Genomic DNA, 17116 nt, shown 5'->3' on the forward strand with positions numbered 1-17116 from the left:
GTATTCACTTCATCTACTTTAGACGTTTATTTTGGATGAGTAAGTTAAATGCCTAAGCTCCCAAGATATGCAAAGGTGTGAGGGCTAAGCTGTTCCAGAGAGCCATCCAGAACACTGAAACTGAGAGCTTACCCTCACTATTAGCTGTAAAAGGAGCCCAGTTCTTTAATGCGGTTAAGATCAAAAGCTAGATGCTCGAAGTGGCAACACCTCTTAATTTTTTGTCGGTAATAAAAATACACTTGCAGTGAGTTTGGAATTACAGATAATTAAAAAATGTTTTGCAAGAATGTAATTACAGACAAACCAGCCTCAGCAATTCCAGCACAGCCAGCTTGACCCTCATAACTTCTTTTTCTAAAGGATAACGTGATTCATATTTTTATCAGAAAAGAAGTGCTGCTCATGGGATAATGTCACCATAAGTGCTCCCACAGCCTTTGCTCGCTAGTTCCGAGAGGCTTCCTAGAGGACTTCCACTGCGTGGGGTTTGCAGGGAGATCTTACCTGCTGAAGAGAGGCGTACAAAAATGGTCCTCCTTCGTTCGTAGCCTGGCATTTAAGTCAGTGACCTTTTCCTGCTTCTGATTGTGTGTACCCTGCTGTCAGAGGGTGGTGGTAAACAGAAAGGAGATAATCACGCTGATTAAAACAGCTGAAAAATGCACCCTTGTGAAAATAGCTCAAGCTCTGTGCCAAATGTGAAATTCCCAGAGAGATCTGGACTTGGAAAACAGCGCCTGCAAAGCTGTTAAATTCTGCTGAGTGCCCTCACCTCGTTGCTGGCGTACGGGTTGGTAGCAAGTAAAGGTACAAGCCAAATGTGCAATTGAAGACGCTAGATACATTTAGATGTAAAATAAGCCGTGTCCCCCTTACTGTACTCGTTTCCTTTTTGCACCATTCCTGACTCTTCCTGGCTGGTGCCTGTGCTGTGTCCTCGTCCTGGGGGTGTCCTTTCCATTTTTCCCAGGAGCCGAGGCAAGGCAGATGAGATCTGGCCAGCCTGAGGATCCTGTCTGAGGCAGAACCTGTAGCCACGTGCCTTGTGATTCTGCAAATGATGCTGTCTGTTAATGAGTCGTTAGCCGAAGCAGAGATAATATCTTTTCTTTTTTTTTGCTTTTGGTCTAAAGCTTTTATTGATTAACTATTTCTTTCTGCTCTACATTTGTGAGACCGTTAAAACAGAAGCAAACCCCCTACAATTTCATAGGCTGCTCGGTTTTGAAAAAATGGGTGCTCTTTGTACCTTTTCTTTAAGCAAGACGTTATCCTTCAGTTACATCTGCTGCTCTTTTTCCGAAGGCCTGGAGTAGATCATTGCGCCTGTCAAAAAATAGTCTTTTGCAGAATAACTCCCTAAAGAATTTCCCTTCTGTGGGAAGGAAGGACTCTATGGCAAGCTGACATTTTATTAATTGATTTGATTAGGATGAACGAGGATTTCGTCTGAACCCAGGGGCAACGCTGTTGAAGAGATCCTAATCTGTCCTTTCAACAGCTACAGCTGTGGGCAGAAAAAAGCACTGCTGCTAGAGATTCACTCTCTTTTTATCTCGGGGTCCAAGCACAGTGTCAGTGGTGTTTTCACCTTCCCTGAGCTGAGACCTAAATTGCATATCCTGGGTGGCTTCTGTGTGATTCTCTTTAGATGTATCTTTGCATATTAACCATGAAACCAACGGTATCTAAATGTGTGCTACTTGGTGATGGCTTAGTGGGCATCTTTTGTGTATGGAATGAAAGAAATGCTGATGTGTTTTGGTGTCTGAACTACCCTTCCCATTCCCCCATCAACTAAATAAAACCTTGTTCCTGCTGGTGCATCACAGATCAGGCCCCTTGATGGTCTCCTCTTGACTTAGTAAGTCAACAGAGTAGGCTCTTGGCCGGGGGTGTTGATATCGGGGTGTGCTGGTCCCACTGTGTTCAGGTGGAAGGCAGCAAGTCTCTTCCCAGGACTTCCAGCTCCTTCATTCTCAACTGGTCCCAGTATTTTTTGTAACACAGCTCCAGAAGAAAGTCAAACAACCTGGTTAGCATTTGTAAGGAATGCGGGGCAGTGAGTGGTTACTGCATCTTGGCAGTCCAAGTAATAACCAAAGACCTTACGTTTGGCAAAAGGTAAAGCCTCAGGGCCTCCCGTCCTGTAGAAGACGGGTCTCCTTTGCTTTCTGTTGACCTGTTTTCGACAGCTCCCAGAAAGCGGTAAGCAAGACCAAGAATTTCTTCAGCATCCACCGAGGCATATTTCTACTTTCCAGTTTGGAGGGATTTCCCTCAGGAGGGCCATCCTGCAGTACTGCACAAGTAATAACGTAATAGAAGAAAGATTTCTGTCAGCTTTTGGGCAAGTAAATAATCTCAGGGCATCGTAACCATATCAATCTGCAGAAAATCCCTTGAACAAGAGAAATAGCTCTGGTTAGTTCCCTGGTGGTGGCTGTGATTCTTCATAGAATCATTTAGGTTGGAACTTTAAGGTCATTGAGTCCAACCGTAAAGCTAACGCTGCCAAGTCCACCACTAAACCGTGTCCCGAAGTGCCACATCTACATGGGTATGTATTGTCCGTGTAGATTTTCCATGCTTACCCCTGCAAAGCCCTGTCATTAGGGGAGTCAGGGCTGGTAAAGAGCAGAGGGCTGGCAGTGCCTGCTCTTCAATTTCTGCTGTTGGTGGTGGGGAAAGGTTTAAGGACACAGTTTTTCTGACCATAAAGAATCTGTTGCTTAATACCAGGGGACCATGCACACCAAAAAAGAAAGCCGCAGCATGTTTGATGGATCTACAGTTAAACTAAGGCACTGGGTTTTAGTCTTGTTTAAAAGAGAGGAGCTTCGCACCAGAGGAGTTTGTTGGAGGGGCTTTGCCATGTGTGTCGCGTGGCTAATTACAAATCTTTTATTTCTTATGATTTTTTTTACAGGCCAAACACAATCCTCAGGCTTCGATTCAATCACTTTGCCACAGAGTGCAGCTGGGACCACTTGTATGTGTATGACGGAGATTCAATTTACGCTCCCTTACTGGCAGCTTTTAGGTGAGTTCTCCTCGGTAAGAATCTAACTGTACTCAGTGGTGTTTCTTTAACTTGGAGCCTGAATCAAACGTGGCTCCTAGCAGTATAAATATGCTCCAGTAATCTAAATATATAATACTGCAAATACAGCACATACAGCAAGCGTCCTTTTGTGCTGTCATCATCAGCATAAACAATTAAGGAGTTGTCTTTGCTTTTACAATGAACAAATCATGTTCCTACACTGTAGCATGTAAGTATTATGTTTTCATTTCCAAATCCTGGGTATTCGAGAGACAAAAAAATTATTGTCATCTGGTGGAGCTTGAGACGATTTGGTATGCAGGCTCCTTCTGAAGTAGAAAACGGCCTCGTTTATCAGGTTTGAACATGACTTAAGTTTAACCCTTAGTGTGTCAATGCTGACAGAAGGCAAAAACCGGTCAATCAATATTGCAGGCACATAGGTCTCGTAGAACCGTGATATCCTTAATGCACCTTAAACTTTAAATTTTTAAACTCTTCGGAGCACGTTCAGAAACAACAAGGATGGGTCGAGACCCTTGTAAAAACATGTGTAAAAATATCTCTTCTCCTGATGGATGACTGGTATTTGGCTCATCTGTCTGTGGTGAGAGACCCGTTTGTGGATGCTGGTTAACAGCTGATGTTTCACGAGGAGACCTAAATATAACTTGTGCATTTATGTGCTTTAGTCTTGCAGTGACAAGCACCACCTTATGTTTTCTATTCTTTTAGCTGAAATTAAAAAAATAATCCCAAATTGTGTATGGAAAAACTAATGGTTCCCTTTGGACTCTGCTTGTTCCAAGTGGCTGATTAACTAATTCCAGAATTAACCTTCTGCTGTGCTTCCTTTCGTTTGTGAAATGAAGTGATAAAAATAGTTTGTGTTTGTTCTAAAAAATCCTTGTAATCTCCATGAGAGAAGATCAGCGTAGGAACAAAAAGTCGATTAAAAAAAAAAAAAAACACCACGTGTTTCTTTTGGTCTTCAGCTGAAAATGCCGAGTTGTTCTGCAGTGGAAGAATGCTTCCTGTAAAACTTCAGACTAACCTGAGGACAAAACAGGACACGCAAATGAATTAGTACATTATTCTCACTGCATCTGAAGAAGGAGAAACCTTCTCTCTCCTAAAAACCTCCCAAAACCTGGAAGTGCAACCTGGAAGCACTCTCCTGGTGTCACGCACTGAATTGATAGGCAGGGAGAGGAGGAAATGTCATCCTGACTCATAGTCGTTTTGCTCTAATCGAGCTAATTTTTAATACACTGTTGAAAAGGTGAAGTGATTGTGATTTGTGCATGCAGTTTCTTGTGTGTTTTCCAAAAATGAATAAGCTTTTTAAATTGAGGTTAAAAGTAGTTCACAACATTAACAGTTATGGTTCAGACTTCAAAATCATCTGTAAATCACTAGGAAGTCCGTGCCTGAGGACAAGCAAGCGTGAGCTTAATATAACAACATTTTTGAGGTAGGAGAAAAATTATTTTTTTAATTGCTTCTTTAGATGACATTTGAATTTCATCTTCATTAATAGTGAGCTCTGTTGTTCAGCAAACCAGGTTCAGGAACTAGCAGATGCTTCTAATTTTAAGGAAGTGCAAAAAAGCATCTGTTGAAAAATACCTTTCTCTGCTGCAAAAATAAATGTACTAGAATTTTTCCAAGAGTAGTGTTCATCTTTTATCTCTTTTCTTGGCTTATGTTAAATTTTAATCTTAACCATAACCATATTTCACTCTTCTCTATTTTTGCACCGTGCCAGGGGATTTGCGAGATTGAGCTTTGTACAGTTGGACACTGTAAACTTTGGAGTTTGTTGATAAACACCGTAAATTCCTCCCTCTCTAAAGCTCAGTTTTTGTTACCTCCCTGGCTCTTTCCAGCAGTTGCCTGAGCCCTCGCTACCTTCACTGCTCTGATCTTGTTTTCCTGACCTTCTCATACTCGCTTGTGTTTGTTCACAGTACGGTATTTACCCTGAATATAAGATGATCTTGGAAATCCTTGGCACAGCACTACAGAGAAACTTTCATTTGGTTTCATCAATTTTATTTTTTTTTAATGGCAATAAATATTTGCATAATGCAAACATTTACACAGCGCAAGTGTCTGCATAAGCTGTTTACTGAACTCCTTGTAGTCTGTGTGCCCCCAGGGCCACCCGGTCCTGCACATTAAGCTTTTTTTCTATTGAGAAAGGTTAAAAAGATCTTTGCTGGTTTATACTTGTGATCATAGGCAGCATGAGACTGTATAAATGTGCTGCTTCAAAAATGCAATAAAAGAATGTGGAGGAAACAGAAAACCAGTGTGTTTCTGCACAGAGTGAAGAAATCTGAAGCAGATCAACCCCACTCATCACTTGTGAACTTTGCTGGTCGTGTTTTTAACCTTACTCCATGTTAAACATTTACTGGAGCTGCTTTTGCACCTTCATTTTCATTTTGCGCCGGTGGGCGGGGGGTGTTCTCCTCTTCAAAAGCAATCGTTCTTTTGCAAGACCTTTGGCCGTGGCTCTGCACTGGCCCTGGGGGTGAGACCACTCAGAAGCGCCTCGCCATTGCCATCGGGTGCCCAATGGATGGTCGTGGTGGCAGCGCTGACAGACGGCTGCGGCTGCCCCGTGGCCACTTGCTGGGCTGGCTGCTCTGTGGTGCCTCCACGCGAGCTCTCGTACCCCCAGAAAATGGGAGCAGCCCACCTTCCTTTCATTACTTGCAGGTGGATTTGGCACTTGGACAGCCGAATGTGAGTCTAAGCACAGGACGTGGGGTGAGTTGGGTTGGAAGGGACCCTGGTCTTGATCCCTCACTCAAAGCAAGGCCACCTCCAAAGTGGGATCAGGCCTTGCTCAAGACCTTGCCCAGTCCAGCTGTGAATTTCTCTTAAGGATGGAGATCTTGTTGATCCTCTGGGCCGGTGGTCCAGCGCTTGACCAACCTCGTGGTAAAAAAATAAAAATCTTATGCTAATACCCAGTCAGAACTTCCTTTGCTGTTGCTTCATGTCCATTTTCCATGACTGTGTCTGGTGCTGTCTCCTCCGTAATCTCTCCTTAGGTAGTCGAAGGCAGCAATTAGATTTCTTCCTATCTTCAGCCATCTCTCCTCCAGGCTAAACAAACCTCGCTCTTTCCGCCTCTACTCGTACGTCGTGTGGGTGTCCCCCTTCTATTTTTACCCTTCTATTCCCTCAATTCTTTGGCAGAAACCATAACCCACGTTGCTGCCGTGGGCACACGCAAAGGCGCTCTCTTTCTTCTGCTTTGTCCTCAGCGCCCTTCCTGAACTAACCTGCAAACCCTGCCTACCCCTCACCATCGACTTGTCTTACATTGCTTAGAGCGAATGATCAGCTGATAACAGCAGGGGGGTTGCTAACGAGGACTAATTACACTGCGAAAGGTACAAACCATGTTGAGGTGGTGCTATTTGTGTTACGAGAGTATCCAGAGGAGCTAATCAGCTTAGGGCTGATGTTAAATGGGCTTACAGGAGGAAGCAGTCCTTGCCTCCGGCACACATAGGCAGAGAACAAACTGCAGATGTATGTGCTGTGGTTAAAGGTTCCATCCCTGGAAACACCCAAGGCCAGGCTGGACGGGGCTCTGAGCGACCTGGTCTGATTGACGATGTCCCTGCTCACTGCAGGGGGTTGGCCTGGATGGGCTCTAAAGGTCTCTTCCAACCCAAATATTCTATGATTCCACGAAAGATGATGAAGGGACTGTTTAATGCTTCAGTTTTATTGCTCTGTTTGCTTCAAAACATGCGTTGGGTGACCTTCACTCATGTGCGTAACCAGGTTTTTGCCTGTCAGTGTTTTCTCCCTCTGATGGAGCTGGCACTCAGCGCATAATCGGCCATCCTCTCCCAAATCTGTTTTTTATTCTGCATCCTGAGGTAGGAGATATATTATATTATATATAAAATATATATTGTATGGGCTGTGGTGCAGTATGGTCAGCATGCACACACTCGCTTCATGGAGCAGTTCAGTGGACTTCCAGGCCTGGAGCGTTGCCTGGGGTTGGTGTGACCCAAGGGCAGGACCCGGCACTTGGCCTCTACAACAGATCCCAGCTGGGTCTGTCTGTAGCACCGTGAGGGAAGATGGTTTCAAGACCGGGTGTTGCCCGTTCTCAGTAATGAGTCTTTTTTTGTTTTAATTTTATAAGTGTCACTGTAATGCTTTGTTTCCTTGAGAGTCTATGTTTGGGAGCCATCTTGCCGCACAGGAATATTAGCTTTTCCTTTAAGAAAATTGATTTGAGATGTCTCCTTGTTTTCATCCTTCCTTTTGTATTTTTTGGCATGAATTTATTTTTAGTTTCTTGTAATTTCTACTTTTGGCAGGTTTTTTTTTTTGTTTATTTCTATTCTTGCAGTTGTGAGTACGGTGATGTGCACAGACTGTTTTTCAATAAGGGAGAAACGGTGTTATTTTGTATATGTGTGTGTCCAGATGGGTCAAAGGATTTAAAAATGACAAGAGAACGGTTCGTCATTGTGTTTTGATAGATTGAGAATCCAGTGTACTACCAGTGTTCTGGTATCACCTTTATTCTTTCACTTCTCTGTGATCTGTAGTCTGTATTTTCTCCTTGTCCTTTCATGTCTTCTACCTTCTTCCTTCTTGCCTGTTTTCTGCTCAGTAGCATCTTATGCTTTTCATCTCTGCCACGCTGGCAGGTTGTGTCTCAGGAGAAAATGATGAATACACCATCACCATGACGCTTGCATGGCAAATCAAGGAACAGTAATAGAGAAGGTGCTCTTTGTTTTAAATAATTCCCATTTTTCTATGGCGTAGGGGAGTGAGCAAGGCAGGCGGTGGGTGCAGGGCGGTAGAGAAGTTGGGTCTCCTGGATATTGTTTTTCACTCAGCCACTGACTCTACAAATCCAGCACACGGAAAATAGAAGTTGTTTCAGGGCAAAACAGAGGTTTGCCTTTCAACGCCTAAGAAATAGAGTCATTGGACGGCTTAGCTGAGTAGGAGTATTTATTTGCTTTGGAGTAGCGATGATTGACAATTGCGAAATGTTTTGAAACCTTATGAAAAGAAATAGAAGCGGTACATTGTGAAATAGGCTAATCTTGGCCAGAGTCGAGTCTCTGAGAGATTCCGGATTGTAGTTTAAAGGAAGTTTTGCATAATCCTTTATCGTTTTGATTCTGCTTATTGGATTTTTTTTTTTTTTCATGGCAGATAATGTGAATTTTTTTTGTGCTGGTTTATTCAAAACATTGCTCTGCACACGCTAATTTATTTGTGGTTTGCAAGGTTTGACCTCTGAAGGACCTTATCGTTGTCGTCGTGTTGTGTTCTCTTCATGGCTGTCTCTGAGCGCAATTACGATCTGTCTGTTAAGTTTCATCGGGCCGTTTTAAACTTGTGTTGGTGGGATAACGTCCTCTTTAGTATATTTGCGTACCCATCATCAGAAAAAGATATAAAGAAAGGAGCAAGTGGGAGCAGCGGTGAGAGCATCTGCTACAGAGGTACCTCCGTTCTTCCCAAACAAACCCCAAAACTGAGATTTTTAAGGGAGAACAAATCAGTGTCCGGTGCTAGTCCTTTTATGAGGAGAGATTATTGGTGGGGATTTTGTTTCTCTCACTACCGCTATTCGCTCTGTACTTTTTGTTCTTTGCTGCCATTGTTTTCCCTGCTCCAGGGCTTTCCAGTTAGATTGCCCTGTAATATCGGTGATAAGTGCTGCAAGAATAAAACCAAAGAAGAGTAAATCAGAACAAAGGAGTTTTCTCTTGTCCCTGAGCTGTAGTTTGCCCTGCCCTGAATTATATTGAGATGTCTGTTCCCCTGTAGCGGAGACATACCTTCCTACAGTTTGCATTACAAAGGAAAACGGATGAATCAAATAGCAAGGAGAAGTTTATTAGACTTCTTGTTCTTTGTTTTGGGAGACGGTCTTTTGGGAGAGATCATCCTCTGATGAGAAGTCTCCGATTATAGAATGAAACAGGCACCTCACCACATGGATGAAAAAGCAGTGAATTTTGCCTTTTAATCCCATCTCCTCGAGATCTGAAAGGAGGAGAAATAATTGGCTTTCTCACAAGGAAGTATTAATTGAGCTACATATCTGCAAATGTGCTGGAGTTGTTTAGCCAAAACATGGGATCGGGTCACTGCGTTTTTATGGCATGTCGATTAAAAAAAAAGATATCTTTTTGTCTACAAGAAGGTGGTTGTGCAGGAAGGCTGTTGTACAGATTTGCGGCTTTACCCCACCGTAGGTAACACGCTCCTCTGTTACTCTTGGTGCAAACATCCCCAACATCTCTAGCAAAAGCTTTTGGAAAGGATCACCGGGTGTCTGTGTTATTCTTCAAGCACACCATTGTGTTGTGTCACGGGGACAGAAAAATTCAGGTCACAAAAAAGTGCTTTCCAGGCGATGTGAATGGGTTGCTGTGGATAGCTGTGGGTGTTTTCCTCGGGTGTAGAAACTCATTTACCCGGTCCTAGGGAACTGTCTTCAAATGCATTTGCTTTCTGTTCGAAATAGAGGAAAAATAAAGCTCTTTTCAGGGGGAAAAATTCTTTTAATAGTTGCTTTTTAGTGGATGGTGCCCTCGGATATTCAGAAGTCGCGGAGCATGAAGCCAGGCTCGGCTGCCTTCCCGGGAGAGCTGCTGCCTGCCTGCAGCCCCGGAGCGGCCCGAGCTGCCTTGGGTTCCCTGCTCAACACGCTCCGCTCTGGGGTCTAGAGTCGCTCTTTGTCAAAAAGCTTTGACTTAGTCTTTGAAAATAGGACTGAGGCTGGGGGAAGGATGGTTCTCCTCAAGAAAATAGCAGCTGACTATGAATGGTGGCAGGCAGTGCACTTAGATAAAGGCTTTTAAAAAAGTATATTCAATAGACTTCAAATTTATGCTTCCTCCTATGTCTTTTGTATCAGGGAGGAATTGACTTCTTTGTTTGGTGTTGTCAGGCTTCTGTTGAAAGAAGAATAAACATTCTCTTTCAGACATCAACTATTTTGCGCAAGAGGTAAATAGGTAGTAGTTACTCTTAAAAAGAGACATTTAGTCCCCTTTCCAGCTTACTCCAAGTGTTTTGGCAAACCACTACATAACTCTGTACCTTATCCAATCTCAAATACTGTATATACTTTTGCCCACCATCCTTCCTTCTCTCCACCACGCCTGGAAAACCAAAAGGCCGGAGGATCTGGCAGAACGTGGAAGGGTGTAGGGGAACAGCCAGGCGCGACCACACGTGTGAAGCCATGAACGAGGTGGGAATAGCAAGTGCGAGAGTCTTTTAGGACAGAAAAGGCAACAAATGTGGATGGGATGGGTTGGATGGAGCTTTATGAAAGAGTGGATGGCAGGAAGATGGTCGGTAAGGGTGGTTGTACTTATTTCTCATAGAGGAAAAGCCCAAGAGGCATCAGTGAATGACGAGGCAGCAGATGTAAAGCGAGGGTAGGAAATCCTCTCTCTGCCATCGCGGAGTTAAATTGTTGACCTCCCTGCTGCACATTTTCCAGGTGGAAAGGGTATATAAACGGTTGAGAAAGGAATTAGATAGAAGCCTGAGTGAATGGTTCACTTAAATGTGCGGATTTGGGTGCGTTCTCCGGGTCAAAGCACCTGAAGTGTGGGTTTCTGGAAGGTGGATAACACATCGCCAAAATGTTCCGTGCTTGCTTTGTTTGTCGCAGCCTTTCCGAAGCATTTGCTGTAGCCCTTAGTCAGGAGGAAATACTGGGCTCTGCAGGCCTTTGGTTTGGCTTGGTACAGCAGGTGTCATGCTTTGGGGACGCAGTAATTTCTGGTTTTCAGACATGGCACCTTGTTATAGGAACGGGTCCGGTTTAGATCATGGCAGAATAATAAGGGGGGGAAAGTAGGTTTTTGGTAAGAATAACTGGAATTCTAGACAGCTTCAGGTTTACTCAGGCTAAACACTTCTAATATACATTTATCTTTCAGAAGAGCCCAGCTGATTACTTCAGGGTTTTCTATTTGCATTCCTTCCAGCAGCCATCCCTTCTTGTAGACCAAAGTTGTACACGTTGAGGGCGGCAGTAATGCCTTCCCTCGATGGCCTCGGCATCCGAATGTGTCTGCACTCCTTGCTCAGTGACGTGGTCACTGTATTGCGGACAAATAAGCCAAGCAAGAGGGCTTAATGAACTGGTCCCTGAAGAATGTGGTTTTATCTGAGAGGGTCTTGAGGGTTCTTAGGCCTTTGAGAAGGGGGTTGTTTTGCGGTTGGTTGGGTATCCATGCTCACACGTCGAGACATTTTCTTTTGAATATTTACGGACTTCTGTTGAAGAAAAACAATCCGATAACACTGCGCTATGGGAATGATCATTACACAAATTATTTTCATTTATTTGAAGTATAATCAAATACCTTGAGTTTTATTAATACTGATGCACTTACTATCGTTGCGTTGCTCCCTTTTATTTCACTTCTAACATTGTTTTTTTTTCTTTCTTTTTCAGTGGTCTTATTGTTCCTGAGAAAGACAGCAACGAAACAGTACCAGAAGTTGTAGCTACTTCTGGATATGCTCTTCTGCATTTCTTCAGTGATGCTGCCTATAATTTAACAGGGTTTAACATCACATATAAGTAAGTAGTACCCCTCCAAAGCGATGTTGCAGGTTGAGCAAAAGGAGGTTTCCCCTTTTCTCAGCTTTGCCTTGAAATAAGCAATTGCCACTGAAGCATGTAATTATGAGTAGATACTTACATTTAGATTTTTATCTTTATTACACCCTTGCAACAGCTAATAACTGTAATGTGCTCAGCATTAACCTCAGTTGTCAATTGTAAGCGTGGCAACTGTTGCTCAGAAAGACAACATATTATTTATTTTACGTTAGACTTACTTGATCATATTCAGTCAACCAGCACGGACGTATTTTGTGAACGTGTGCGCTCTTTTGCGTTCTGCAGAGATAATTCTGCACAAACCCACTTCTGCATAAGCAGACGTGTTTCCCTTGGGACGCTGGGCTGTACTTACTGCTGGGGATCCTCAGGCAGGTTTTTTTGGGGTGCTCTTATTCAGTCCTTGGATCAAATTGCTTCATCTGTCTCCGTTTTAGTCTGGAATGGTTTTGTTATGTTCTTTGGTTCATATTTTAAATATTATAGGTGGGTGCTTTCTGTTCGCTAACATCTATTTAGTCCTCATTGGTAAGCTTTTTAAAAATAATTCTAGGGAACTGCCTAATTCATCGACTGCTTCTAGAAAGGCTGTGTTTTGAAGGAAACGCTCTCAGCGTGGGCATACTAGAGAGATGGAATCGCTTGCTTCTGGTGGGGATCATGGGCTTTGAGTTGTTTGCTCCTACAGATACAAATTACATTCGTGCTGCACTGGGAGGTTTTAATTTGGGTGTAACTTGCAGAAGTTCTCACCTTTCTTTCAAAAAAATATCGGCTGCAAAATCCTGCTCATAACCGACTTTCTGCAAAGCTGAAAGTTTTCCTTAAAATGAAGCGCTCAGGTTTTTGAATTCTAGTCTTGGTGCTTTCATCTTTATTAAGCGCTTCAATATACAGTGGATTCTTTGAAAAAGGCGGGGCATCCAGCACCCCTTGCAAGCTCCAGAGGAAAAAGAGGAGCTTTTGCAAAGTTACTTGAAACGCAGGAGCTGCAGCAGTAGCGTTTTGAGTCTGGCTGATACCGTGAGCCATCACACCATCTGCCGCCAGCTGTCGGTATTGCGGTACGGCGGAGGCCTTCTCCTAACGAATAACCTGCCTTTTTAAAGTTCTTTTAAGGTATTTTAGTATTTCTTTAACTCTTCAGTTCCTTGATCGTTTTGAACAATTTTCAAGTACTGTTTTGTGTTTTGTTTCTTCTGTGTCTTCTGGTCGTTAGGTTTCCTCCTAACATTTTTGTAGAGAGTAGATAGAAGGGTATATTTATTTCTTTTCAGTTTAACAGTCGTTATAGTTACTAATGGACATAGGCACTCGACAAACGCTTGAGAAATTACGGGCTTGGAGCCGGTGACTCCACCTGTCACATGACAGTGAGAATATTGGGTGCTGATCCCCATCTGTGAGACATACCGGTTGATACACCAGCTAAAATGGGAATTTGGCAATGAATAGGGTCTCTGAATTTGGATCGTCACCAAGGATGTATCTGGTTTTGCCTCAGCTACATTGCAGATATTACAAAATTAGAAATTGTTCAAAGCAGGCGCATCTTTGGCTTGGGATTCATCTCAAGTGTGTTCCCTTGGTAAGCAGATCCCAGAATAGCACTTAATTGTGAGTAGTTTAAGTACAAATTTCACAGACACCACAGAAGCCTTAAGCGCTGATTAAATTCTTCACTTACTGTTAGGCGTTTTAAGGCAATTCATTTGCATTACAAATGGCTAAAAATCATCTTGATCATTTTTTGGAGGCGTTGTAATGTTTCACTCTTTAAGTGAGGCAGCTCCGTAGATCATAGAGAACAAATCTCTACAGGTCTGTTGCATCAGATTCCAGATGAGCGGCTCTCGTTGGTTTGTATGGTAACAAATAGCTGTATTAACTTCTGTCCAGCACCGCTCTTGTATTCATTAATACGAGGTACGGCTTGGGAATCTGTTTCATTACTGACAAACCTTCTTTCCCTGACGTTCGCAGTTTCAATATGTGTCCCAATAATTGCTCCGGCCGAGGAGAGTGCAAGCTCAATAACAGCAGCGATGCTCTTGAATGTGAATGTGCCAAATACTGGAAGGGAGAAGCTTGTGATATTCCCTACTGCACAGATGATTGCAGGGCGCCCGAGAGAGGTCATTGCAACTTTAATGATACTAAGGCATGTTTATGCTCTGCAGGCTGGCAAGGTAAGTCTCCTGAATCATATGGAGAAGCTCTTGGATGCCTTTTCTATTGCTAAAATGCTCTTGCATTTTAATTGGGAGTATTTAATTGGGAAATTAAGAGCAGCCCTGCGGAGAAGGACTTGGGGGTGCTGGGGGTGAAGAGCTGGGCACGAGCCGGCGATGTGCGCTCGCAGCCCAGACACCCAACCGTGCCCTGGGCCGCATCCCCAGCAGCGCGGGCAGCAGGGCGAGGGAGGGGGTCCTGCCCCTCTGCCCCGCTCTGTGAGACCCCCCTGCAGCGCCGCCTCCAGCTCGGGGCTCCTCAGCACGGGAAGGACATGGGGCTGTTGGAGCGGGGCCAGAGGGGGCACAGAAATGCTCTGAGGGCTGGAGCCCCTCTGCTGCGAGGCTGGGCTGGGAGAGTTGGGGTGGTTCAGCCTGGGGAAGAGAAGGCTGCGGGGAGACCTTATTGGGGCCTCCCAGTGCTTAAAGGGGGGCTGTGGGAAGGATGGGGGCAGCCTCTGTAGCAAGGCCTGTGGTGACAGGACAAGGGGTGATGGTCTGAAACTAGAGGAGGGCAGATTTAGGCTGGATGTAAGGAAGAAATGTTTTACAGAGAGGATGGTGAAACCCTGGCCCAGGCTGCCCCGAGAGGTGGTCGATGCCCCAGCCCTGGAAACACCCAAGGCCAGGCTGGACGGGGCTCTGAGCGACCTGGTCTGGGTGGAGATGTCCCTGCTCACTGCAGGGGGTTGGGCTGGATGGGCTCTAAAGGTCCCTCCCAACCCAAACCATACCGTGCTTCTATGATTTGAGAATGTTCTGCCTGACAAGTGTTAGCATTTTGACTAGGAACAGAGTATCTAACTTTTCATATCAGATCATCATACTTCATTTGTAACAAATGCTTTTAAAAGCAGCTATGCTACCCTGCAGAGCAGTGCTAACCTGGCATCGGATAAAAACTTTAAACCTCATTCCTGTGCACCTAAAGCAAATTTGAGCCTGGTGGCACAAGTTAATCTGTTTTAACACACAGAAGGCCTTGTTCTCACATCCAGGTATGCTCGTCAGTCATGTCAGCCTTAGCAACAGTTTGGACTAAATGTACATGTTTCCTTTAGAAAGATAGACTGATGTGGAAGAATTAGTCTTCCATGAAATGCAACCAGCTACCACCACTCAGCTGTGCTGCAAAAACAGCGTTAGGCGCTGTGGAAAGAATCCAGGTTAGCAAAAGGAGCATCCTGAGGAGAATGCACCCAGTACTGAGGGTAGCACGGCTGCCTCTTGGATAGAAAAGCAGCCACAGGTAACGTGCTTCAGGGCTGGAAGACCACATCCCCGTACGCAGTGCGGTGCTTCCTGATGCTTATTTGGAGTCCGGCCGTGCACAGACAGCGAAGGTGCCTTTATGTTTGCTTAATTTTTAGCCTACCCCTCTTTTTTCCATGCCTTTCATTTTTGTAGCAGATTGGTGTAAGGGGAGGAAAAAACCCCAAACCAACAAAAAAACCCCAAAAGCCCCAGCACAAAGCATAGCAGAATGAGATGCAAGCTGCTCTCCCCTTTCTTATTCTGAAGCTTTTTTACATCTGAAAATGGTCACTCTAACTCAGAAAACAGGAATTTTTGAAGGGTTCCAGTCTTGGAACCAGATTCCAGTCTGCTTTCCTGAACTGGAGATCATTGCTGCTAGAAGCTCTGCAAGAACAAGCAGCTGTTGTTAGTTACAGTCACGACCGTAACTCTGTTACACAGCGATTCACTTTTATGACTGCCTAAAGGCCGTCCTCATAAACCTATTCCCTTTTCAAGCCTTGAGCCTCTTCAGCAGGTTCTGTGCTCTCTGTTGGCTGTATTAACCCTGTACGTGTGGATGGCTGACACTGAGAAAAAGGAAGAGCATCCACGCTGCTTTTTACTCTGCTGTGACCTCGCCGCTTGCTGCTCCTCTTCTGCCACGCCATGGGGACGCGCGAGGGGAAGCCTGGCAGTGAAAAAGTTGGCTAAAGAGCAGCAGAAATACAGGGAAGAATAAGAAGTGAACAAGGCACAAAAATGTACTGCTGAGAAGGAGAATGAGAAGAGGGAAGAAGGATAGCTGTAGACCCGTGGGTTTTTATAGCATGCTGCCGAGCGGGTCTCCCGAAGCTTTCACAGGTTGTGTGAGAGCTTCTGAGGGCACGCGATAGCTGGGAGATACCCTCTTAGTGAGGAGTGGGAAGGGGTCTGCACCATGCCCTGCTGTAATCACAGTGGGGGAGAGCAGGGCAGAGCATCGTCGCTAATTCTTCTACTCTGGAACTGCTTTTTAGTTCTGAAAACAGTTGTAAATTGGAAGTATGCGGTGTTACGGCTGGGAGATCGCACACCGGTTGTTTCATCACAGGTTGCTGGTGCAGGCGAGGAAACAAGGATCACAGCTTTCACCTGTTACCTGGCCACGCACCGTCTTTGTCACCTGTGGTGCGGGATATCGACCTCTAGCTGAAATACAGGCTTCGGAAAAAAATCAACTTAATTTTTAAACCTTCCTTTCCCAGGTCCTGGCTGCTCAATTCCCGTTCCTGCAAATCAGTCGTTTTGGACCCGGGAGGAATATGCTCTTCCAAAACTTCCTAGAGCGTCTCACAAAACCATAATCCATGACAATAAAATGTGGATTGTTGGAGGTTATGTCTTCAATCATTCTGACTCTCAGAAGGTTTTAGCGTGAGTATAAACCTAGATAATAAAGTCTAAGTAGAGGAACTTAGGTTTGAGTGTTATTTTTAGAAAATGCCAGCTGACATGCTGTGCTTTGGCCTACGCTCCATCTCCAGGGGATAACAGCAGTCTTAAAAATTTAGATTCACGTGTGAGATGTGGGAAAGCGCTGCAAAGAGGTGCTAATTTTGAGAAGAATTGTGTAGGATTCCTGATGTTCAGTGAATTTTGGATTCATCTGCTTCTGACAGCATTTAACTTCACTATAAATTTCTAGGCTAGCTTCTAAATCATATCTGGCCTCGTATTCAGAGGGTAGTTTTGCTTCAGTGTTACTATCCCTTCCTTATATCTGTGTGACTTCAGAGCGTTTGGCTCCTTAGTTGATACATAGGGGTTGCTGCGCACGTTTGTGCGTAGCGGATGGGATACCAGACAGGGAGCAGCATTTAGCATGATGCCGTTTATGCAGTTAGTTGAGGAGATTAACAGTAACTAAGATACCAAATAATAATTGTGTACCTC

At 44.4% G+C, this 17116-nt stretch overlaps 1 protein-coding gene across 2 annotated transcripts in view; it reads left to right on the plus strand.

The window, feature by feature from the left end:
• Positions 1 to 17116, plus strand: part of ATRN (attractin) — a 161267-nt gene that overhangs the window by 35762 nt on the left and 108389 nt on the right. For both annotated transcript variants that reach the window (XM_075092237.1, XM_075092238.1), the window contains exons 3-6: positions 2933 to 3046; positions 11544 to 11672; positions 13698 to 13903; positions 16429 to 16597. In XM_075092237.1, coding sequence (XP_074948338.1) covers positions 2933 to 3046; positions 11544 to 11672; positions 13698 to 13903; positions 16429 to 16597 — 618 coding nt within the window. The remainder of the gene's footprint in view (positions 1 to 2932; positions 3047 to 11543; positions 11673 to 13697; positions 13904 to 16428; positions 16598 to 17116) is intronic.

This window comes from Phalacrocorax aristotelis, chromosome 4, assembly GCF_949628215.1.
Source record: "Phalacrocorax aristotelis chromosome 4, bGulAri2.1, whole genome shotgun sequence".
NCBI lineage: Eukaryota > Metazoa > Chordata > Aves > Suliformes > Phalacrocoracidae > Phalacrocorax > Phalacrocorax aristotelis.